This window comes from Pinus tabuliformis, chromosome 3_1 (genome assembly GCF_031772625.1).
Source record: "Pinus tabuliformis cultivar Carrire ecotype Pingquan chromosome 3_1, CPIR1, whole genome shotgun sequence".
Taxonomy (NCBI): domain Eukaryota; kingdom Viridiplantae; phylum Streptophyta; class Pinopsida; order Pinales; family Pinaceae; genus Pinus; species Pinus tabuliformis.
In genome coordinates, this window is record NC_142301.1 from 44,916,006 (window position 1) to 44,941,773 (window position 25,768).

The window sequence follows — 25,768 nt, forward strand, 5'->3', positions numbered from 1 at the left end:
ATTAATTAATCTATAAATAAATAAAAATAATTTTTTAGGAAGAAAGCGCAGGAATCTAGCATCCGTTGATACTCCAGCCATCATCTCCATTTAAATTAACAAGTCTTTTTTTTTTCAATTTCTAAGGCCTCTCTAAATTTACGATAATGAAAATGGTCAATCCTCGCAATGACTTTAGCCTCTTCAATGGAGATGTGATGATTGGTTTTTTCTGCATGCTCTACCAAAGCGGAGGAGCGAGACCTTCCATGCCTGATGTCGGCAGCATGTTCACAAATCCTTTGGTTAATGGATTGACCGGTCTCACCAATATAAGGAGCTCGACAAGAACAGGGAATGATATAAACACCCTTCTAATCCTTGGGGTTAATCGGGTCCTTAACAAAATGAAGAGAACTTCATATAGTGTTAAGAGGTCTAAAAGAAGAATGAATCTCATGCTTCCTCAAGATCCTAGCAATTTTATCCGTGGTCCCTTGAATAAAGGGAAGATGAACACCGGAAGACCAATCCTTGGGGTCAATCTTACTCTTAGGACCCTTTTCAGCATTTTGAAAAGCCTTAAGACCTTGAGACCTACTATAACCATTCTTATTAAAAACTTCCAGGAGGTAAGTTTTCTCATCTTCAAGGTGATTTTCGTCATAAACTTGCAATGCCCGCCGAAGTAGCTAAGGTGTTGAGAACGCCTATCTTTTGAGCAGGAAAATGATGGGAGCTAGCATGGAATTAAATTGAATTTAATTATTTTAGAGAGATGTTACAATGTTTAACATTTTGACTTAGTCAAATTAAAATTAAAATATAAAATATAAAATTTTCCAACCCATGGTTTTTCCTTATCATATTTCTAATCTATGGTTTTTTCCCATGGTATTTTTCTCTAATGTGAGTTATTTAAAGGTTAATATTTAAACTAATCTAAATTCATTTTAACTCTACATCTACCAAATGCCAAAAAAATCAAATCTCTTTTCACTCTTAAAAAATCAAAGTGTCAAAAAAAATCCCTCTTAACACATAATAAACTTACAACTAAAAATAAATCTAAACTAATTTTTAAATTTAAAATTTAAAATTTATATTTCAATTAAATTATAAAAATAAATTAATAATACATTGCATTTAAAAATTAAAAATCCTCAAAAATCTTTGCTTTTCTGAGCTTTTTTCTTTCGATCTTTGATTTTTATGATCTTTTTCGTACTTTCTTGATTTTTTTTGCATAGAATCTTTTTTGAGCTTTTGTGCTTTCTTGACTTTCCGTGCTTTCTTGATTTTCCATTGTTTTGTTTTCTGGTTCAGATCAACGGTTGAAAGTGTTTCATCTGATCTAACGGATCAAAGTAAAAGTGTTGACTAAAAGTTGATGCATCTTTCTTGATTTTTTTTGCATAGAATCTTTTTTGAGCTTTTGTGCTTTCTTGACTTTCCGTGCTTTCTTGATTTTCCATTGTTTTGTTTTCTGGTTCAGATCAACAGTTGAAAGTGTTTCATCTGATCTGGATCAAAGTAAAAGTGTTGACGAAAAGTTGATGCATAGGAAAAGCCTATCTCCCTAAAAATAAAAATATATTTACATAAATACTAATAATTAAATATATAACCCTACTACTTCTTTATTACTTTATTAATAAATTAATTTTAAATTTTAATTATAAATATCTAATTTAATAAATCACAACCATTTTTTTTAATATTATAAATTTAATATTTATTAATTTAAATATTTAATATTCAATTATATTATAAATAAAAAATGTCATAATATTATTATTGACATCCCACATAAATTACAACAATATACATTACTTAAAAAAAACCCATATATTTAAATAACAAAAACCGTTACATATCATCATCATCCTCCATTGCAGAACTAAATTTAGCTATTATTATTTTTCCTCCCCCGGTTAATATCGATCCATTAATTGAGAAATATTATTCATTTGGCTTTTGCATGCCATGTTAGATGTACCTACTCTTTTTCGTCTCCCACTGAACCTCTATTTCTTTAATGCATTAAAGGTAAGATACCACACCCTACCAGTCAAGTCATAGTCATTAGAACACCATGGCTGGATACCAAAGTCAAACCTATCCTGTTTCTTTATATTTCATCAATTTTTTTAGGGTTTTATGGCTGAAACATGTACACATTAACGATAGTAAAGATCGTTTTTTTTTAAAGTGGTAAAATTTATTATAATTTAATTGTCAAACCAACAACGAAGATAACTATCTTTCCTACAATCCATCCATAAATATACACAGGTTCATCATTTTTATTAAAAAAAATCACACCACGTGAAATAAACCTCTAGTAATTATAAAAACTTAATAAATATATATATATATAAATAATTAATTATTTTAAAAGAATTATAAATATTAAATTTATATGTTTGTTTACAGTATTTGAATATTAATATTATTACAAAATAATTATTATTAAAATTGAGTTACGTAAATTTTGAAAATAATTAAAACTGTATTATTAAATGTAAAAATATATTTAAAAATTTTAAACTCTTATTATGTTGGATACAATTTTTTTGGAAAGATAAATTGTAACTTTGGACCTCTTCACATCTCATAAAAAGGAGAATTGACTTTATAATTTCCCAAAAATATTTTAGCAATAATTAATCTTATAACTTTTTCTCATTGTTCAAATTTTTCAACAATATTACCTCGACCAATTAAACTAGCCCTTAAAAATAACCAATCTTTATTTCATTATAAAATTCTTTTTAATATACTTTTATGCTAACAATATTTATATTAAAAATATTATTTTTCAAATAAAAAGCTAATTTTTATTTCTAATTGGGGTTCATAATCTATTTATAACATCTTTGAATTTTTTATTATTTCACATTTTCCTTTTGCAATTTTATCTAATAATATTTAGATAGCATGCATATTTTATAAAATATTTTCTTTATCTATTTTTCAATAACAAATTAAAACTATTAATAAAATAATAATTTAATGAATCCCTTCGAAGAATATCGCATGCTATCGTGAACATCACAAACCTCATTCACATAAAAGAAAAAGAATACAATACATTAACTCCCCGAAACTTTACGATATATCATGAATATCACAAACCATATTAACATAAAAATCAGTGCACAAATTTATGCACCAGATCTAGCCTCTCGTTCAGGCGGTGGCCTACAATAATACCCTAACCCTTAAGATGTCTGCGAAGAATGGTGGTCTGTGGTTTTTTTTTGGTTCAAAGACTTTGTTCACATGACCACGTGCTAAGTTAGCTGTTTGTTGGGGTAAAACTGCCCTCTCCCTCTTGCAATATAAAAATAAAGGGCCTTATAAATCATGAGTTTGATCGAAGAGGGGCTTTGCAGCACAGCGGAGATCAGATCTCTGCCTATTCTTCTTCTTCATTCTTGTTGAGGAGGCGTAGATAGCCAGATTCTTCTCGCCGGTTTTTTCTCATATCATTGGTGACCTCAGGAAGAGGAAGGAGGGCAGTTTCAGATCGATCGGGTGTTCGAGTCCTTCAGAGAGATGGCAGAGGAGAAGCCCAAGACAGGCAACGTGTGGAATACAGTGAAGCCATTTGTCAATGGAGGAGCCTCTGGTATGCTCGCCACGTGTGTCATCCAGCTCGTGGACATGATCAAGGTGTTTGCTATATCTCTTGGATTTTTGGGCCTTTTTTCTCGCTTTATGTTCTTCATGCTTCAAATCGATCCTTCACCCCAGACTTAAGTTCTTTTTATTTTGGAAGTGTTGAGATCCACTCCAGTATAATATGGATACAGAATTGTATGTAAATCTATTGGAAAAAAATAAGCTCCTTGTTTTGTATTTGCATGCCCTCTAGCTTTTGTTTAAGCCCCAAATCATAGAAATGTGACCTAATCTTATTAATAACTGAGTTCCGGTGTTAGTTTATGTTGGGATGTAATGGCTGATTTGAATTGACCCAAATTGTTGTAGGTGCGTATTCAGTTGGGTCAAGGTTCGGGTTATAATGTGGCAAAGAACATGCTGAGGGATGAGGGCTTTGGTGTTTTTTACCAGGTTAGTTTCCATTTTATGTTAATCCATGACAGTTACTTATTTTGCTCATATTGGTGTGGTGCCTGCCCCGCAGCTTGATGTGATACATTCTTCCTCGTGGGTTCTAACATCCACTAAGAGGTGACCTTGCTTTGTGGTCCCTTCATTGCAATGATTGTCTTTGATGCCTACCTAGTTGCAAGCACATTAAGAATCAATGTAGAATATTCCTGGTTGAGGATTCAATAAATATGTGATTTTGTTGACATCTTCCGACTGTCCCTTGTGTGAATACCATAAGAGGTGTGTGCGCTAACACGGATGGAATGCTAATTGCATGTTGTATACATTGTGATGTAAAAGAATAATCTCTTCTGGAAAAGGCTTCACTCATGATGCCATTTCGCAAATGCTTGTACTCACCAATTCTGGTCAGATGTGTCCTGTTCTCGTAAGAGTAAACCTGCCTATCATCTCTTTAAACACACACACAGCACACATGCTTACTTGATCTGTGTTTGTTGTGGGGCAAATGCTGCTGCAGTGGAACCACCAAGTCAGATTTATTTGGGTTGACCCTGATTGGAAGGGTAGATTTATAAAGGTTCTGCACAGTACATATATACAAAATATGTCGGGTTCTCCATAAATTTCCTGAGAGAGACTCCCCAACACAGCAAGCAGAATACTTTTTGCAGTCGAAGAGATTAACTGTTGCTATTTCTTTTTCAGAACTAGCACAAACTATAGACAATCCAAAATGGCTCATTTTTAGGCTATCAATACAGTATCCATTTAAATAGACACAAACAAAGGTTAACAGAAGATAACACAATTTCGACGAAATAGTCAAAGATGGATTGATATCTTCTATGTTTGACACTTCTTCAATCAGGTCACGGTTGTCTTGGATGCCCTTGTGACAGTGTGAAACTGCCAAGTCCAGCGCCATCAGCTTTATCCCCGTGGCCTCCATTTCTTTGTTCAGTTCTTTCAGGCTCTTCTTGTTTCTGATTTCACTCTTCCAATTTATAAACGCATACAAAAAAGCGTTGACGAAATTCTTGCCTTAATGCAATGGCTACCGGTAAATACTTCTCCATGGGCAGAAATTCTCGGGGTCCTGCAATGGTTGCCCCCTTTCTTCTTGCACTACTGCCTTCACTACCACGTAGATTCTTTTGTAAAGCCCTCCTCCTACTTATTCTGCTTGGCTTAGTTGTAAATCCTTGTCTCTTCAGCTAGCACATCATTCTTATTGTTAATAGCTGGTCAGTAAATCCAAAATCATGTAGTTTTGTAGTTTGAAGAAATAAGAGATTCAATGCAGTGTTGTGAAAATCACAATTAAATCGCAATTTTTTCAGCTTGCCGATCAAATCGCGATTTTTATACGGAAAAAATCGCCTACTTTTTTTTGCCCATTTTTACTGAAAAAATCGTGTTTTTTTCAAAAAATCGCGATTTTTACTGAAAAAATCGTGCGGGGTCGGGGCAACACGATTTTATAATTTTCTTTTTGGTTTTTCAATTGCTCATTTGGACAGTGGCGCGCGCGGAGGGAAGAGGAGCTCTTGGAGAAGAGGGTTTTTACTATTTAGCCAAATCTAAGTGCTTAGAGGAGAGGCCTCTCATGGATTCTACTGATGATTGGTTAGTGCAGGATGTAGTGGAGGGGGAGGAGGAGGGGGAGGAGGAGGAGGAGCAGGAGGAGGAACAAGAGGAGGAGGTGACACCGCCTGCCCGGGCTACCACTACCACCAGTAGAGGACGTGGTCTACCTCCTATAGCTCCTACTTCTAGTTCTTCAGCTTCTAGAGCACATCAGACTCCACACTGCCATTTCCACCAGCACGGGCACCAGCATCTACATCTAGAGGGAAAGTGAAAGCTGTGGCATTTTCTCGCAAGAGGGGCAGAGGAAATCAATAGCATTAGACTTTCATTTTATTGTATATGATATTATGACATGGTGAGATACATTATCATATTAGATATCATTTTTGGGATTCAACTGCGTTAAGTAAGTCATTCAAACGTATGACCATTTCCATGAGAGGTAGTCGTAAAGTGACTAATTTCTCATGATTTTTGAATAGTTCACTTAGCACTCATTGCATCGGGTGATGCTCACAGGGGTGAAGAAGTGGGATTGAAACTAGTGAAATGTGGAGAACGAATCACATAGCATCAATCATCACTTCCGGGGCTTGCACCCGGTAACCAGGACTTCCCAGGAGGTCACCCATCCCAGAACTCCTCTGGCTCAAGCGCGCTTAACTGTGGAGTTTTTCCCCACAATCAAGCCCACTTAGCTTGCTACCCCATTTGCAAAACCTTAGCAAGTATTGTGCCTCATGAACCATTCAAGTAGAGATCCCTTGACTCTTTTTGAATTTAAGTATGGGGGATTTACGCAGTGCATTATATTAGATATCATTTTTGGGATTCAACTGCGTTAAGTAAGTCATTCAAACGTATGACCATTTCCATGAGAGGTAGTCGTAAAGTGACTAATTTCTCATGATTTTTGAATAGTTCACTTAGCACTCATTGCATCGGGTGATGCTCACAGGGGTGAAGAAGTGGGATTGAAACTAGTGAAATGTGGAGAACGAATCACATAGCATCAATCATCACTTCCGGGGCTTGCACCCGGTAACCAGGACTTCCCAGGAGGTCACCCATCCCAGAACTCCTCTGGCTCAAGCGCGCTTAACTGTGGAGTTTTTCCCCACAATCAAGCCCACTTAGCTTGCTACCCCATTTGCAAAACCTTAGCAAGTATTGTGCCTCATATTTTTTGTTGATATTTTGAGGCTGAGTTGGGACTCAAGAGTCAGGACTTACTATCTAGGACATGATTCAATGTTATGTGTGATTTTAGCGCTAGAAATGATATTAAACATCTTATATATTAGTTTTTTTTATCATATTTATGTGTCAATGTATTTATTTTATGTTGTAGATGGTTTAGATATTAAAAAAATTGAAAAAAAATGAAAAAAAATGAATATTTTTGTACCAAACGATTTTTTCCCGATTTTTTTCCGATTTTTTCCCGATCTTTCTGATTTTTTCCGATTCGTTCCCCGCGCCAATTTAATCCCGATCGCGCTTTTCACAACACTGATTCAATGTCAAGTCACGACTTGTATTTTGAGGAGGCATATGTTCTGGGTGGAGTCGAGAAGGGTAAATATGGGATTATACAGAAGGGGCGAATTGCAGAATTAGATATTTACTCAAGAGTCAGGATCTACCTGTTGAATTTCTTTTTTTTTTGTTTTGTTTTGTTTTCAGTTTCCTTGCTAATTAGTAATTACTAATAAGGTTTCTGGGTTTTCTCTATTTAGTTATATATTATAGACTACTAAAGGGTGCGTTGAGGGCATGGGTAAATTTGGTGAAGCATTGCCTACCATGTGCCAATTTTGTATTTCTACACCTATATCGTATCTCTACTGCTTATTCCCTTGTGCAATTCTAGGATGGTTACAGCAGTGGCTCCGGTAACTGTTAATTACCTATTATAACTTTTGGACTGTGAGGAAAGCATAGAGCATAGGCAAAAATTTCATGATTTGGAAATTTGCATATGTGACTGCTTGCAAGAGCATCAAGAGATGAAAGTACCTTTTATTCAACCGATGCGTCAATGGGAAAGGCACTTAAAGCAGCTAAGTTTTAAAAAATTAGTAGAGGTATTGGACGAAAACTGTTTGTGGTTATTCAACGGATAACATTATAAGGGTTACCATATGTGTTGGAGAAAAACTATTTGCGGTTAATGAAATTTTCTATTCAAATGTGCTTGAAATTTTATGGTGGCCACTTCTTGTTATTGTGATTGGTCTTTGCTATCTAGTATCAATTTATCAAGCGATTGAAATACCAACCGTAATGAACAGTCAAGAAAGCTGTCAAAAAATAACTAAGAAATATGTACGGAGAATGTCTTGAAATATATATTTGGATATATTTTCTATGAAACAGAATCGTACAGTGTACTGTATGTAGACTTTTAGAGTTAAGGAAAAAGATAAAATATATCAATGCCCACTTATAACAAAAGGTGGTCAATAGGCCTAGTGTTAAATTTGGCAACTAGGGCCAAACTCCACCTTGGACAGGTGGTCATATGATGTAGCTGATATTTTTATTGGATTCCTCTCTCCGTGAGGTGTAGGATTGATCTAAAGATCATCTCATTCTAACATGTACAAATGGAATTATGAATCTCCACCTTGGACAGGTCATATGATGTAGCTGATATTTTTATTGGATTCCTCTCTCCGTGAGGTGTAGGATTGATCTAAAGATCATCTCATTCTGCCATTTACAAATGGAATTATGAATTTATTTCGTTTATGGACAAATTGTCAAGGTCTGCCAGCAAACTAATGTAGGCTCACAAGCCCAAAAGACACGTCTATTCATCCTCAACGTTGCATATAAACAGAAGGAGCCTCTTCCTCATTTGCTCACTCATCTTCTCACACACATCTCTCTCATCTGATTGGTTCGTACATTTTTCTGGGCAGCCTCTCTCTCCACACGTGCGAAGAAGAAGAATGTAATTTTCTGTTTGGGCGTTGACCGAATTGCAAGAGGGTTTGACCAGCATTGACCGGGCTGCTGTTGACTTGATTTGACTGCGTTTTGAGGATATTTCTGTTTGGACAGGCTGCATTTCATTTCAGGGCACAAAAATCGAGGCAATCCAAGCTGTTTGACCAGTGTTGACTATAGGAGGGGTTGACTGCAGTTTTGACTTTGTGTTGACCAAGTTTGACTGAGTTTTTCGTGACTATTTTGCACTGATTCGGATGACTGTTGGAGGCCGAGTTCTTGTGTCCTCTTGTCTTGACTTGTTTTCTACTGTTTTTATTTATGTTCTATCTGCATTCATAGTCATGTTAATGTGATTGCTAATTTGGAAATTGATATTGGGCTAGTAAGAAAATTGAAGTAAATTGCTCTTAAGCATAGAACATACCATTGTTATCTAAAATTAACATGGTATTGGAGCTGAGATGAAGACAAAGTCCAAGCAAGAATAAAAAGAGCAATCACTAAGATTTCTTGGACAATGACAAGATTCAATGGCCTACACATCTTACTTCAAGCCTGAGGGCAACCTCAATGATAAGTCTAATTATCATGCATGGAAGATGTCTCTTGATTTGACTTGGGAAGAACAAGATGTTATGGATTATGTGCAGGGAAAGATTACTGAACCTCTTTCAAATGCACTGGCTGCTGCGAAGACAAGGTACAAGAAAGGAGAAGTCAAAGCAAAGAAGATCATTAGGGATTCTATTAACAAGCATTTGGTTGCATACATATCCGATTTGAACACATCTAAGGAGATGTATGACAGATTGGTTGGCATGTTCAAAGTTAGCAATGCAAACCAAGTTCTCTTTCTCAAGAACAAATTGAAGGACATAAAGAAGGGAAGAGGTGGAGATATTCAATCCTACTTCATGAGCATTATCGAGATAAAAAATGATTTTCTTTCGATTGGAGAAGCTATTGCTGATAGGGAGATCACTCTCATTGCCCTTGGAGGACTCCCTCGTGAATGCCATGTGTTCAACACTACTATTCTTAACAATGACAAGATTCCAGGTTTTGAAGAATTGCTGACTAGTTGTTCTCAAGAAGAAACAAGGATGATGGGAATGGATATGCCTTCAAATAGGAATGATTCTACTGCATTCTCCGCTCATGCAAAAGAAGAACAATGTAGGTTCAAAGAAGCAATGTCAAGGAAGACCGGGTTTCAAAAATGGAAGGAAGGGAAGATGCTTCATTTGTAACAAGTTTGGCCACTATGCTAGGGAGTGTCCTAATAGAAGGGATACACCTCATGATGATGACAACCACAACCACACCAATTTTTGGGGCAACAACAATCAAATGAATGGCAGATTCAACAACAAAGGAAAAAGGAATGCTCCGGTTACTCAACATGAAAATGGTCGACCTTCCAAAAGATCAAGAAACTCTAGGTATGATGAATCTAATGTTGTAGATTACAAGCAAAAATAATTTTATCTTATATCTGCCCTCTCTACTTCCTCTCCACCGGATAGCTTGGGAATTGGTTGATTGATAGTGGTGCCTCAAGGCACTTCACTGGGTATAAGGAAGCTCTTTCAAATCTGGTAGAAAAGAATACAAATTTGGAAATTATCCTCGCAGACAATGCCACCTATCTTGTGAAGGGAGTTGGGAATGTCACTCTTCAATTGAATCAATGTAACACCATTCATCTACAAGAAGTACTATATGTACTTGATCTTAAGAAGAACCTGGTATCCATTGCGATGGAGGGCAAAGGATTCAAGGTGGCGTTCATCAATGGAAAGGTACGTGTTTGGAATAAAAATTTCAAAGATGCATTTACACTTGGATTCAAGGTTGATAACCTATATCAAGTTGGAGGAAGTCCATTGGGAGCTATGTCTTGCGACACATCAAGAATTGTGACCCCGGAGGTTTGCTCATCTACATTATAAGGCTCTACCCGATGTGAGGAAGATGGCGACATGTATGCCCAAATTTAAAGTAGAACATGAAGGTGTTTGTTAGGGATGTGCCAAAGGAAAACATACAAGGGGACCATTCCCCTCAAGTGATAGCAAGACTACCGACATTTTGCAATTGGTTCATTTTGATCTATTTGGTATGTTGCCCGTGACATCTTTGGGAGGATATTTATATTATTGCTATCTTTGTGGATGATTTCTCTTGCAAGACTCGGATTTATTTCTTGAAGAAGGACAAAGTATTCTCATGGTTCTGTTCTTTCAAATCTTTTGTCGAAAATCAAACCGGGAAGAAGATCAAAATAGTGAGGACCGATAATGGAACCAAATGTGAATCAAATGAGTTCAATGACTATTGTAGAGAAGCTAGCATTAAGAGGGAGACTACTATCGCATATACTCCTGAGCAAAATGGTGTTGTTGAAAGGAAGAATCGTTCTATTATAGAAGCCACTCGTGCCATGCTTCATGATCAAAGCCTTCCGAAGTTTCTATGGGCTGAAGCTGCAAACACTGCCGTGTATGTTCAAAATAGATGCCCTCATCAAGCTTTGGACTTCAAAACTCTTGAAGAATTTTTACCGGTAAGAAACCTGATGTTTCTCACTTTAGAATTTTTGGTAGCCCCGTGTATTTTCATGTGTCGAAAGCAAAGAGAAGCAAATTGTTAATCTAGGTTGTCATTGATGTCAATATGGAAGTGTTAGTGATGGAAAATTCTTTGATACATGATTGCCCATTGATGCCCATTGATCATAATGCTCATAGTGATGAAAGTTTGATATATGATGATATGATGAGATGGAGGACCCAAGTGGATTGAATATATATATACAAACATAATAGAAGCAGTAGATCTGTGAAGCAACATGAGCAAGAAACCAAAGAGGAGAAACCATCGTGAAGCCAAAGAGTAAGATGAAGAGTTTATCGAAAGCCATCAAAGAAGCAAGTTAAGCAAGTTATCGGGGCAAGAGAAACAGGTTATCGCATATGCCCAAGGGTAAGTGCTATTGGAAGAACAAATAGGAACATTACGTCGGAGGAGTAGAACTATTGGAAGTCAAAGGAAGAGCTATCGGAAGTCATCAAAGAGTGGCCAACAGAAATCACAGGAACGCAAAGCCACAAGAAATCCAAGCCAAGAGTAAGAGTCTAAAGGAAGAAAACAACGATATCGGAGGAGCATTGTGGAACTGATGGTCCCATTACAACACTCCCTAATTAATATCGCATCCACCGTATCGGAACCTTCGTGTCGCAAGTTGTGAAGGCTTGTCACATTAAAACTCCGATTGCGATATAATATGCGGACCCGATCAGTGTATGGTAACAACCCTAATGTAATATCGCATCCGCCTATTGGAACTTTCATATCGCAAATTATAAAGGGATGTCACATTAAAAACTGCGATTGCGATATTATTGCGGACCCGACTACAACACTATAACATAACTTAATGTAATATCGCATCCGTTGGATCACTAGTTTCAAAGGGATGATATGTAAAACCTCCGATTGCTATAATATTGTGGACCCGATGGATTCATCAAAAACAATTTATTGAATATCGCATCCGCTCCATCGGAAGACAGAGCATGTGCACACTTGTAAAACCTCTGATTTTTATGAAGTTGCGATTGCGGGATTAAAGGAATGACTCCGATTCTCATGAAATTGCGATTGCGGGATTAAAGGTGATGACGTGGCATGTGGGACCTCCATGTGGGTATAGCAACTCTTATATGGTTTCCGTGAATAATCAAGTCTATGGATAAAAGACTCTCTGATATATATTTTTAATATACAAGTCGGCGTCCCTCCAATAGACGTGTTCTTTGGTCATTGGTGAAGCTCGTATAAAAACGAGTTAAAACGCTTTAGTTATGAGTATCTATCTCGGGCATAAAAATAGAGCTTAAAGAAGTTCACAACTCGTGAACTTGAAGAGACAGAGGAAGCCAAAGGAACAGTAGAAAGAAAGCCGAAGGTTGTTAGGATATTCCGACACATAGGATATAGTTAAGTTCAACTTGGTCTAGTATAGAGTTAGGTTAGAGTTAGGTAAAGTGTGTTTCTTTACCGTTGTACATTTTGTAACTTACAATCCGACGGTCACGATATGTAGTGATCCGACGGTTCACTCTCACCTCGGTATTACCGACACTTGATCCGTGGCTTGACACCCGATTGGTCCATGAGTTCTATTTAAAGCGCATGGAGGGTCATTGTTCGGGTTATCCGTGCATGAGAGAAGCTTATGTAAATTTTCATTCTTTGATTAATAAATTGCCTGTAGTACCCACGTTGGGACAGGCCGTGGACTGTTTCCCTCCTTGCACTCTGAGGGTTTTAACCACGTCAAAAATACTGGTGTATTGATTTGAGATCTGGTTGTGAGCGGTGTCCTTTTGGTATTCTTTCTGTGGAACTTACCCTGTAAATTCCTACATGGTATCAGAGCTATTTGAGGGCCGCGTCCGTTGGTGATCCAAATCTGAAGCCGGTAGAACTGCATGCGGCTGTCGTTTCCTAGATCTGCTGTTTCTGACTGCTTTCGGGCCGAGAGGACTGCTCTGTTGCGTTCGGAGCATCTGTTCCAGTGAGGAACCCCTTTCGTTTCACGCGAAAAGGTTTCCGGTAGCCCTAGCTGCGTCATTTTTCAGATCGGGAGGTATACAGTGTTTTTTTGCAGTTTACTGTTATTTTCTCTCTGCTTATTTCGGTCTCAGTTTATTTAGCCTTTTTTTAACCGGATCTATACCTTTCATTTCTGCGTATGCTCTTTGCCCTGCGACTCTGTGCGATCTGGGCAAATCAGAAACAGAAAGGAAGGATTTTTCTCATGCGTATGCTCTTTTCCCTGCACCTTAGTGTGATCTCGGAAAATCAGAAACATTGAGAAAAATATTTAGTTTTTCGGCTAAAGCTAACTTTGAGATTTTTTTTTAAAAATTTCTAGTTTTTTTGGCTAAAGCTAACTTCGAGCCGTAAGGTTCGTTTTTCTTTGCATATTCGTGTTGGGTTTTGTGTTTTGTGTTTTGTAGGGAAAAAGAGCTTTCTCAAGGCAAGCACGCAAACCAAGGCCCCCCCCCCCCCCCCCTCTCTCTCTCTCTCTCTCTCTCTCTCTCTCTCTCAAATTTTTTGTATAGATCAATTGGTTCAAAGCTATTTTAAGAGAGTAGAGGTCTTGGGTTCAAGTCTCCATTTTGTGGGGGCGGATTTTTTCATTCCCGCACATTCGCGCACTTTGCCGGCAACGTCAACATTTTTTTTCAAAAAGCCATAACTTCTTCATCCGGAAGCCTTTTTCAGAGCCGTTTTTTTAAAAACCGCCTATTTTTTCGAGATCTATCCATTGGAACACTTACTTTCAGCATCTTCAGCTTCAGTTTTTTTTTAAAATGGAAAGTCCATGCCAAGTCATTCTTGACAGCACTAACTACTTCCAATGGGTAGCCTACATGGGAGATTTACTTAGAAGTAAAGGTCTCTACAGAATAGCCACAGACCAAGAGAAGAAACCAAAAGATGAAGACAAGGCGGCAAAATGGGAAAATAGACAAGATCAAGCACGTGGTTTGATAGGGATGTCTGTTTCTCCTGATCTTAGATTCCACATTGCAGAACTTGAGACTCCTCATGAAGCATTAGAAAAACTTGCTAAAGTTTTTGGAATTAAAAATGAAATTAGAGCCCATCAACTTGAAAATGAGCTGCTTACTTTGGATCCTAATAATTTTTCTTGCATTGAAGATTTCTTGTCCAAATTCAAGACCCTTAGATATCTCTTGGAAGGTGTTAAAGTTAAGAAAGAAGATGGTAACCTTATTTATTCCATCCTTACTAAGTTGGGACCAGCCTACTCTGTATTTGTTTCCACTTTCCATTCTACAAGGGAAGCTTTCATTTGTCAAGGACAAGACTACAAGGCCCTTCCTTTGACTCCTTTTGTGATTCCTTAATAAGAGAACAAGAAAAACTCTTACACCTTGGTCTTCTTAATCTTGGAAACTCTTCCACGAAAGCGTTAGCCGCCAAGCAGCAACCAAATTCAAAGAATCCTAAGAAGTCATATCCTCAAAAGAATGGTCCTAAACCATCTCAGCCTCAAAATGAAAGATCATTTCAGCAAAATGATAAGACCAATAAAAACAAATGGAAGAAGACTGATAGACATTGTAACTTTTGTAATCGAGATGGCCACTTAGAATCTAAATGCTTTAAGAAGATGGAAGCCTTGGAAGCCGCAATGAAGAAACATAACATCCATGTGGAGCCTACTTCAACTTCAACTTCCGGAATGGCACTTTCTGCATGTCATTGTCAATCATCTCAGTCTGGTTATGCATTAAATGTATCTTCTTCTTCTTCTCATTCTCATGAGTGGCTCATTGATTCTGGAGCCTCTTGTCACATGGCCAAAAACCAAGCCATGTTTTCTTCTTTAAATGATTGTAACACCAAAAATATATATATTGGTGATGATAGATCTCTTAATGTTGTAGGGACTGGAACTGTTCATCTAGACAATGGTCAGTTTAATGATGTATTATGTGTTCCAACCTTATCCTGCAACCTTCTATCTGTCTATCAGATAACTCATTCAGGTGAAGGTAAAATTGTTGAATTTTCACCTCATGATGTTGTAATCAAGGATCTAAAAGATCCTAAACAGATTCTAGCTACTGGTCTTGCTGATGATTCCAAAAGGTTGTATAAGTTTCACAACTTTGGGTCATCCAATCTTCCCTCAGTATTTGTTGCTCATAATGATGAAGTGAGCAAACTTTGGCATGAGCGATTTGGTCACTTAAACTATCGCTCCCTTCAGCATCTATGTAAAGAAAATATGGTGACAGGTCTTCCTATGGTATCTTGCAGAGATGGTGTTTGTTCCGGATGTGTACTCGGAAAACATCATCGGGACAGTTTTGACAAACGTGCCTCTTGGCACGCCTCAGCCCCTTTACAGCTTGTGCACAGTGATTTATGTGGTCCTCTTCCTGTTGCTTCATTCTCTGGCTGCAAGTACTTCTTAACTTTCATTGATGATTTCTCCAGACGCACTTGGGTATACTTCTTAAAACTCAAGAGCGAAGTATTTAACACTTTTTTGGCCTTCAAAGCCTTTGTTGAAAAACAATCTGGACATCAAATTCTTAAGCTAAGAACTGATAATGGTGGAGAATATGTTAAAAACACATTCATCAACTTTTGCACCGAAAATGGAATTCAAATGCAACATACTGTTCCATACACTCCACAACAAAATGGTGTAGCTGAAAGGAAAAATCGCACCTTAAAGGAAATGGCTAATTGTATGCTGCAATCTAAAGGACTCAGTCTTAGTTTTTGGGCCGAAGCAATTAATTGTGCAAATTATATAATCAATCGCACTCCTACTAAGGTTCTAGAGAATATCACTCCAGAAGAAGCTTGGAGTTCCATTAAACCAGATGTAAGTCACTTTCGTGTGTTTGGAAGTGAAGCATGGGCCCATATTCCAGATGAAAAGCATAAAGCTTTAGAACCTAAGAGTGAGAAATGTACTTTTGTTGGATATTCTGAAGATGTAAAAGGTTATAGACTTATTCCATTTAAGTCCAAAAATGTTATCATTAGAAGAGATGTAAAATTTGATGAAAATAAATCGGCCTGCGAGCCTAGTCCGGCGGATGTGCCACCTCTTCCTATCTCTTCTACTTTTGAAAACATTTCTTCTTCAGATGATGAAAGCGAGGATGATAATCCTCCCCCACCTTCTCAGGATCCTCAACTTCCAAGATGGGTCCGTGCTACTCGGGATGCAGCAGGTGATCTTGCCGGTGATCCTACAGATCAGCGACGTACACGTTCTCAGTTTGAAAGAGCCTCTTCTTTACTGGCTCAAGCTCCAGTAAATCATGATCCTGACACTTTTGCAGAAGCTTCAGGCCATCCACATTGGGAAGCAGCTATGAATGAAGAATATCATTCATTGATGACAAATGATACATGGGATCTTGTTCCTCTACCAAAGGGACGCAAACTTGTTAGATGTAAATGGGTTTACAGAACCAAGTATGGACCAGATGGGAAAGTTGATAAACATAAAGCTCGTCTCGTTGCTAAGGGCTTTTCACAGGTTGAAGGCATTGACTACACTGAAACCTTCTCCCCTGTTGCCAAAATGAACTCTATCCGCCTTGTTCTTTCCCTTGCTGCCTCTTTAAAATGGGAAGTCCATCAGATGGATGTTAAATCTGCCTTCTTGCATGGGGACTTGCAGGAAGAAATCTATATGGAACAACCCATTGGCTTCATACAAACAGACTCCAGCCTTGTTTGTCGACTTAAGAAATCCCTTTATGGCCTCAAGCAAGCTCCTCGGGCTTGGTATGCCAAAATGGATAGCTTTCTTTTAGAATCTGGCTTTTCTAGGTGTCATTCTGACAATACTGTCTACACCAAGAAAGTGGGCAACTCTCTTATCATCCTTGTTCTTTATGTTGATGATCTTATTCTTACTGGTAGTGATCCCAACCTTATAAACCATGTGAAGTCAAGCCTTAAAAAGAAATTTGAAATGACAGACTTAGGACACTTACACTATTTTCTCGGTCTTCAAGTCTTGCAATCCCAAGAGGGTATTTTCCTTTCCCAGTCCAAGTATGCTTGTGATATTCTTCGTCATTTTCACATGGAAGACTGTAAGCCAGCCCCTTCTCCCTTTCAGTCTGGAGTCAAACTTTCAGTCTCTTGTACTTCTCCTGAAGTTGATGCTACCTTATACCGTCAACTTGTCGGAAAACTCTTGTATTTAACCCATACTCGTCCTGATCTTTCCTTTGCTGTTGGCCTTGTTGCTCGTTTTATGCAAAACCCCCGTGAAAGTCATTGGAAAGCAGCTAAAAGAATACTTCGTTATGTTCGAGGTACAGTACAGTTTGGGATTCATTACAGTGCCAAAGCAGCTCCTCTGTTAGTTGGTTTCACTGATTCTGATTGGGCTGGTGACCCTGATGATCGGAAGTCTACTGCCGGTTATGTCTTCACTCTTGGTTCAGGACCTATTACATGGGCTTGTAAGAAACAGGCTGCCATTTCTCTTTCGTCAGCAGAAGCAGAGTATCGTGGTGCCGTGGAAGCTAGTAAGGAAGCCTTGTGGCTTCGTCAGATCCTATCAGAGTTTGGCTTTGAGCAGCAGCATCCAACCACACTTTGGTGTGATAATCAAAGTGCCATTCAGCTATGCAAAGATCCAGTCCAGCATCAGCGCAGCAAACACATTGAACTACACATGCACTTCATCAGAAAGCTCATTCATGACCATGTTCTTGAAGTGCAATATTGTCCAACAGATGATCAGGTTGCAGACATCTTCACAAAGGCTCTCACAGAGGCGAAGTTCACTAAACTTCGATATATGCTTGGAGTTCAGGAAGTTGTCACTAAGGGGGGATAGGCTCTAGTGCCTCCTTCCTTCTCCTATTGTGTCATATTTGTAAATCCTTCAATCCTATCCCAAGTTGTTCTTAAGGGGGGATGTTAGGATATTCCGACACATAGGATATAGTTAAGTTCAACTTGGTCTAGTATAGAGTTAGGTTAGAGTTAGGTAAAGTGTGTTTCTTTACCGTTGTACATTTTGTAACTTACAATCCGACGGTCACGATATGTAGTGATCCGACGGTTCACTCTCACCTCGGTATTACCGACACTTGATCCGTGGCTTGACACCCGATTGGTCCATGAGTTCTATTTAAAGCGCATGGAGGGTCATTGTTCGGGTTATCCGTGCATGAGAGAAGCTTATGTAAATTTTCATTCTTTGATTAATAAATTGCCTGTAGTACCCACGTTGGGACAGGCCGTGGACTGTTTCCCTCCTTGCACTCTGAGGGTTTTAACCACGTCAAAAATACTGGTGTATTGATTTGAGATCTGGTTGTGAGCGGTGTCCTTTTGGTATTCTTTCTGTGGAACTTACCATGTAAATTCCTACAAAGGTTGAGTGAGCGCAGAGGAAGCCGAAGATCCAGCGGAAGACGAAGATAAAAACATTCTGTTGACTGGGTTAATCATTGAAAGTTTGGACTTATAATGAATCTGTAGAAGCGCAGCCCGCGATTTGTTAAAGAGACTGCATAAGACAGGGTTGTTTTATAATTGTGCGCACAACTTGAAGCCGCAATAGTCACTCTTCTGAAGCAGTTACTCTTAAAGCAGTTATCACAACTGTTAGAACAGAGGGTTGAAACAGAGAGTTGTGTGTGTAAGATCATTGAAGATACATTGACGATTGTGACCATGGTGTGTTAGTCATCATGATGTGACTTGGAGATTCTGTTTGAGCAATATGAAGAGTTGTGAAGAATCCTTCATATGAAGACAGGTTGTCATTAATGAAGTGATTTGGAGAAGGCATTGATGAAGAGATTGACAAGGCTCGTTGAAGAAGATATTGGGAGCCGCGAAGTACAACCAAACATACCTAGACAAAGTGAACTAGATATAGGGTTGGAGCCCTTGAGGTTGGTGCCTCAAAATTGACAAGGTTGGAGCCTTGGAAGTCCAAGTCGGTGCTTGGCAAATACAGGTTGGAGCCTGGAAGATTGAGGATTGGTGTCCTTGGAGTTAGTGCTCCTAAACTCAATGTTGGTGCCTTGGATAAGATAGGGTCGAAGCCCTAGAGGTTGGAGCCTCACTAAAGTCCAAGTAGGTGCTTGGCACATCCCAGGTTGGAGCCTGGGTGTCTCCATCAAGGGTTGGAGCCCTACCCATATTGTACTTGATTCATTATAAAGATTATATTAATAAAAGCGTTTACTTCTATTGTTCATTTTTGTGTTCTAAATATAAGTGATCTAATTGGTAAAAGTAACAATTGAAAAGAAATACTGATTCACCCCCCTCTCAGTATTTCCAACATAAATTGGATGCATTTGGGAAGAAAGCAACATTTGTGGGCTACAGTGAAACTTCTAAGGCATATAGAATCTATGTGCCTGGTCAAAGAGAAGTGGAGATAAGTCATGATGTCACCTTTGATGAAGATGCTGCCCTTGGGAAGATTAGTAACCTTCCTATTCCAAGGAAGGACAAAGAAGCAGATTCAGGAAAGCAGGGAGAATCGTAGGATGAGTCAATGCTTGATGCTGAAGGACCAATGGATCCCCCCATTGGGCCACCCCCTCATGAGCCCTCCTCAAAAAGGAGACCCTCATGGCTTAGGAAACTCTTGAAGATGTCGAGAGACATGTTGCACCAAGGGGGACATTTTGTGAAAGTAAGAAGCCGAATAGGTACCAAGGGTACTTAACTGCCATGAGCACCATTGTTAAATCTGAACCTTGCACATTCGAAGAAGCTATGAAGCACCAAGTTTGGAAGGATGCTATGAACGTCGATTATGAAGAATGATGTCTGGGATGTGGTCCCTAGACCCAAGGACAAATCTGTTGTCACCTCGAAATGACTCTACAAGATCAAGCATGGAGCTGATGGAAGTGCTAAAAAGTTCAAGGCTAGATTTGTTGCTCGAGGCTTCTGTCAAAAGGAAGATGTGGACTACAATGAGATATTTGGAACTACTGCCTGCTATACCACCATCCGTTCGATTATAGCCCTTGTTGGCTCGCAAGGATGGAATCTACACCAGATGGATGTCAAGACCGCCTTTTGACATTGTTCAATTAAGAAGGAAGTCTATGTCGAACAGCTTGAGGGGTTCAAAGTTCAAGATCGTCAGACACATGTATGCAGGTTGAAGAAAACCCTCTATGGGTTGAAGCAAGCTCCCCAAGCTTGGTAGGAGAGGATCAACAACTATATGATGAAGCTGGGATTTACGAGAAGTGAAGCTGATCTGAACCTTTATTTTAAGGTTGAGAATGATAGATCTCTCTTCTTGGTACTTTATGTGGACAATCTCTTTCTGACAGGTGAAGACCCTATTATTCGTCAATGTAAGAGGGAGTTGGCTTCCAAATTTGAGATGAAGGACCCAGGGTTGATGCATTATTTCCTAGGATTGGATGTCTGGCAAAAGCAAGGTGAGATTATCCTTTCTCAAGGAAAATACATTGTGAAGCTACTTGAAAGATTTGGGATGGTGGACTACAAGTCCGTGACTACTCCGATGGAACTTAACTTCAAGAAGTTATGCGGAAGTGCTGTTGGGCCCGATTTGGGAAATCCTTCTGAGTATCGTCAACTCGTGTGGGCCCTGATGTTCTTGGTCGAGCCTCATCACATACACTGGATTGCTGCCAAGAATCTCTTGAGATATCTCTGGGGCGCAATCACCTATGGACTGAGATACATTGTCGGGAATGTGAGGCTCCATGGTTATTTTGATGCTCACTGGGCTGGCAGTGTGGTGGATCGTAAGAGCACATTTGGATGTTGCTTCTCTTTAGGTTTTGCTTCGATATCTTGGATGAGCAAGAATTAGAAGTCGGTTGCTTTGAGCACCGCTGAGGCTGAATACATTGCTGCTAGTATGGTGTCCTGTTAAGATGTTTGGTTGAGGAAGCTCTTTAGTGAGCTATTTGGACATGTGCTAGATACCATCGTGATCTATTGTGGCAACCAAAGTGGGATTCGCCTTTTTGAGAATCTCGTGTTTCATGACCTCTCCAAGTATATTGATATCAGGTATCACTTTATCCGGGATATGGTACAACGGGGAGCAATAAAGCTCCATCATATTGGGACTGATGATTAGGTCGCAGATATTCTTAAGAAGCCCATGGGGAAGGTCAAATTCTTAACCTTTCGTGAACGACTTGGAGTTGTGGAGAGACCCTCTTATGAGGGTCCCGTATGAGATGGATATTGAGCTCTGGGAGCTCTAGGGGGCTTGGGGTACTTCTTGGAGTGATGAGTGACCATAGGGTGAGTGGTTCACCTTTCCTTGTGATACCCCATGTTGAGATATGCATAGGATGAGTGGTTCACCTTCTCCTATGGCATAGAAGCAGGATGAGTGGTTCACCTTCTCCTGCCGGTACATCCCACCCATGCAATGTGGGACTCATGGGAAGTACCTCTCATCTGGCCAATAAGTAGGGAAATGAGGATAGGGACCATAGTACTATCGATGGACGCATCGTGTACTACCATACTCTCTATGCTAGGATGTTTGATATTGATCTGGGATCAATGGAGAGTAGTATGATACACTCTTCTTCATTATTTATTCATGGTTCAGCAGAGCAAAGCAGGGATGACAAGGATAGTACAGATTGTCAGATGGTTTGGCAAGTGGAGTTCTTCCTAGTTGAGAAGGAGTGTTAAATTTGGCAACTAGGGTCAAACTCCACCTTGGACAACTCATATGATGTAGCTGATATTTTTATTGGATTCCTCTCTCTGAGAGGTGTAGGATTGATTTAAAGATCATCTCATTCTGACATGTACAAATGGAATTATGAATTTATTTCGTTTATGGACAAATTGTCAAGGTCGGCCAGCAAACTAATGTAGGCTCATAAGCCCAAAAGACACCTCTATTCATCCTCAACGTTGCATATAAATAGAAGGAGCCTCTTCCTCATTTGTTCACTCATCTTCTCACAAATCTCCCTCTCATCTGATACATTTTTCTGGGCAGCCTCTCTCTCCACACCTGCGAAGAAGACTGTAATTTTCTGTTTGGGCATTGACCGAATTGCAGGAGGATTTGACCAGTGTTGACTGGGCCATTGTGGACTTGATCAGACTGTGTTTTTCTTGAGGATATTTCTGTTTGGGCAGGCCGCATTTCTGGGCACAGAAATCAAGGCAATCCGAGCTGTTTGACCAGTGTTGACTGCAGGAGGGTTTGACCACAGGTTTGACTCTGCGTTGATCAAGTTTGACTGAGTTTTTTGTGACTGTTTTGTGCTGATTCAGATGACTGTTGGAGGCCAAGTTGACTGGGTTTGACTGAGCTGTTTTGGAGGATAAATTCTGTCCTATTGACCAGTGTTAACTTTTAGATAGAGGAGGAATGACCTGTTGAAGAGTTTTGTGAACCCAACGTTTCGGACTGCCAAGTGAGTCCATCATCAGGGGACGCGACAATAGATAATCTTTAATCAATGATGTATCCATGAGCTGGGTTTAGGGTATATATTGACCTTGTTATCTCTTTAGCTCTGGACAATCTTAATTTTTCGAAATCTGATGCGCTATCTCTTTAGCTATGGACTCCCTATTTAACAGTGTTAACTTTTTAGTTAGGGCTTCCTGTGGCTGCTGTTTGACTGGACAGATTTGACTTTGATTGGGAAAGTGAATATTGCATATTGTACTCTTTCTCTGTGCTGAACTTTTGAAGAATAATAAGAAGAATTGATCAAAGGGTTTCCCCACATCCTGTGGCCTCTTGTCTTGGCCTTTCTTCTACTGTTTTTATTTATGTTCTATCTGCATTTATTGTCATGTGAATAAATGGGGTTTGTCCTTGGCATGCGCCACATCCTGTGGCCTCTTGTCTTGGCTTGTCTTCTACTGTTTTTATTTATGTTCTATCTGCATTTACTGTCATGTGAATGTGATTGCTAATCTGGAAATTGAGATTGGGCTAATAAGAAAATTGAAGTAAATTGCTCTTAAGCCTAGAACATACCATTGTTATCTAAAATTAACACCTAGCAGCCAACAGAACTAGTAAACAAAATCAACATGTGGATTTCAACCTGGTATCTGCAAACTAAAGATAACAAAGATGTGAAGGAAATAAAATATACTGAGAAACTTCTTTTAGAGAAATCAACAGAATTGATACAAAGTTGAGAGAGGTTTGAATCTTTTTACCATCTACCTTTTGTAATCCTGCATTTTAGTGGATCTTTCATATTTGACAGGAGATGGTTGGCCTGGTTAGTGTGGAACTATCTTTATATCAGAAAACAATGTATTGATTCTGCAGATATTATAGATTCTAAGGATTTTATATTTCTGATTGGAATAATATATTTCTGATGCAATATTATACTATTACAAGATTTCAATTAATAAGAAACAATTTGTATTTCTTGATAAGGCTTTGTAATCATTTGATAGATTTCAATTAATAAGAAACATTTTGTATTTCTTGATAAGGCTTTGTAATCATTTGATATGCTCAAAAAAGACAAGGGTTGACTCTCTTTGGAGTCTGGACATATTTAAGAAACTTACACACTTGTTTGTTGGATTTCCTTTTCTTTTTATACATGCCCACATGTTTGATACTCAATAATTGTAGTCAATGTTTTTTTTAAATGTATAGAAACCTTTTTTTTATTCATTAAAAAATTTATTTGTTATTTTTATTGTAAGTTACGTTCTATTAAACCAAAAACAGATTTACATCATGACTAACCTCCTATTTCCGTGGCCTTCCACAAGGGAAACCAGACAAACGGCAAAATAGGAGTTTCTTTGTCCAAAGGAGCAAAATGAATATACCATGATAGCTGAGTTTGTACAACCTTAATCTACTAAAAACTGATCTGAGCATATCTTTCTGAAGAGTAAATTCTAAAACTGGCCTAAACTGCTCAGAATTCAATATAAAGGATACAGCCTTGTCATATATAGCAGTTAGTAAATACTGTGCTTTACTAGGAGACGAAAAAAATCTAGAAGCCATCAGATATAGAAAATCGAGAGGAGGTAGAGACCTCAATGGGAACAAGGTCCTCTGGGCTGCCTGTGGGCATTGGTCCTTTCCCTTGCGAGAGGGAGGTTTCAATGTAAGCCAGACAACTGTCCATCTCTCTGTGCTTCTGTTGGATCTAATCCAACTGCAGTAAGATTTTGTTTTTGGCATCATTCCTCTCAAGGACTTTGCCCAGTAAGGATTAAATCTGCCAATAGAGGTCTATGGTGTGCAAACACTGATTTTGGTGACTTCTGATCTGCCAAATATAGGGCACCCAAGCATCAACTGTAGCCAATATCTTGGAATCAGAGTGGCATTTGTTGTCATCAATAATTTCTTCTTCGGCATCTCTGATTTCCTCCTCCTTTTATGGAGGAGTTTGTGTATACAATCTGGCTGAAGACTGGGCTGCCTTGGCTCGTACTCTAGAGTCACCCTGAGCCTTCTGCAACCTACTCTACAGCGGGAGCGAGCTCTTTGTCTAGGCATTGGGGAGTCAAGAACAGTGCAAAGAGACAGGGAGGGAAAACACAGTCGAGAATTGGATTGGGAAAATAATGACCAGAGAAGGTGAAGACCAGAAGAACACCCTCCAATGGGAAGAAACTAAAGCATAAAGGTAGCAGAGGGGAGAGCGAATTGAGCTGTGCATGTAGGACCAAGGAAACCTCCCAAGGGACACTCTTCCAGGGAAAGGACAGTCGGAGGTTAACAAAGCTGAAACACCAAGGAAAAGACTGAAATCCGTACCAGATATACCCAACATGAAACTCAAGCAGACTTTATATAAGCTTTGGACCTGCATTAGTAAACACCAGCTTAACAAAAAGAGGAGAGAACTTCCCAGAAAAGTTATATCCGCCACCAAATTCAACCACCAACGGTCCTCGAAGAGGCTTGTGAGGAAGAAAGTAATACGAGAAAGAGGCCCAAGAGCATGGATATGAGGCCTCTTTCTTTCCCAAGCCCTCTCAAAAAACTCAGAAACTGAAAAAACCTGTAACTGAAATCAAATATTGAAAAAGCGATGGAAGACTAGGGATTTGAATGTCCAATCAACTGAAACACTGAGATACCTGAGCTTTCTCCTTGCGTGGAGTGGAAAGACCAGACACCTTCAGATACCTTGCGAGCTTGTGAGCACAAACTTACTGCTAATTGAGCATCCAATATTACCATTGTTGACAGAATTGAAGGTGAGACTTGAAGGAGGAATTTATAGCAGGAGGCAAGAATGGGGGAGGCCAGGCCAGGAGGGCCTGGTACTGTCCCCAGAGAAATATAGGAAATCACAGAACCACTGGGAGATGCAACCAGCAGTTAGGATTCATGAAGTGCGATAGTGGAGGAGTAAAAGTAGATGGGGGGAGAGTTACCATAAACATTAGACAGAGTAAACCATCTGCATACATCATAGCCCACAAACAGACACGATCCAATGTCTTCCTCTCAAGCCATCCAAATCTCATTAATTCAACATGCTTGAACATTGGGGAGAGTACAGTATATAGAGGGACTCTCATGTAAACTTTTATGAGTGAGGGTGGTATCTAT

General features: G+C 39.0%; 1 protein-coding gene across 1 annotated transcript in view; it reads left to right on the forward strand.

Annotated features, from left to right (window-relative positions):
• Nucleotides 1-3,120: 3,120 nt before the first annotated feature.
• Nucleotides 3,121-25,768, forward strand: part of LOC149185687 (mitochondrial dicarboxylate/tricarboxylate transporter DTC-like) — a 41,248-nt gene continuing 18,600 nt past the window's right edge. Inside the window, exons 1-2 of the mRNA XM_089410775.1 lie at nucleotides 3,121-3,657; nucleotides 3,976-4,059. Coding sequence (XP_089266901.1) covers nucleotides 3,541-3,657; nucleotides 3,976-4,059 — 201 coding nt within the window. The 5' untranslated portion in view covers nucleotides 3,121-3,540. The remainder of the gene's footprint in view (nucleotides 3,658-3,975; nucleotides 4,060-25,768) is intronic.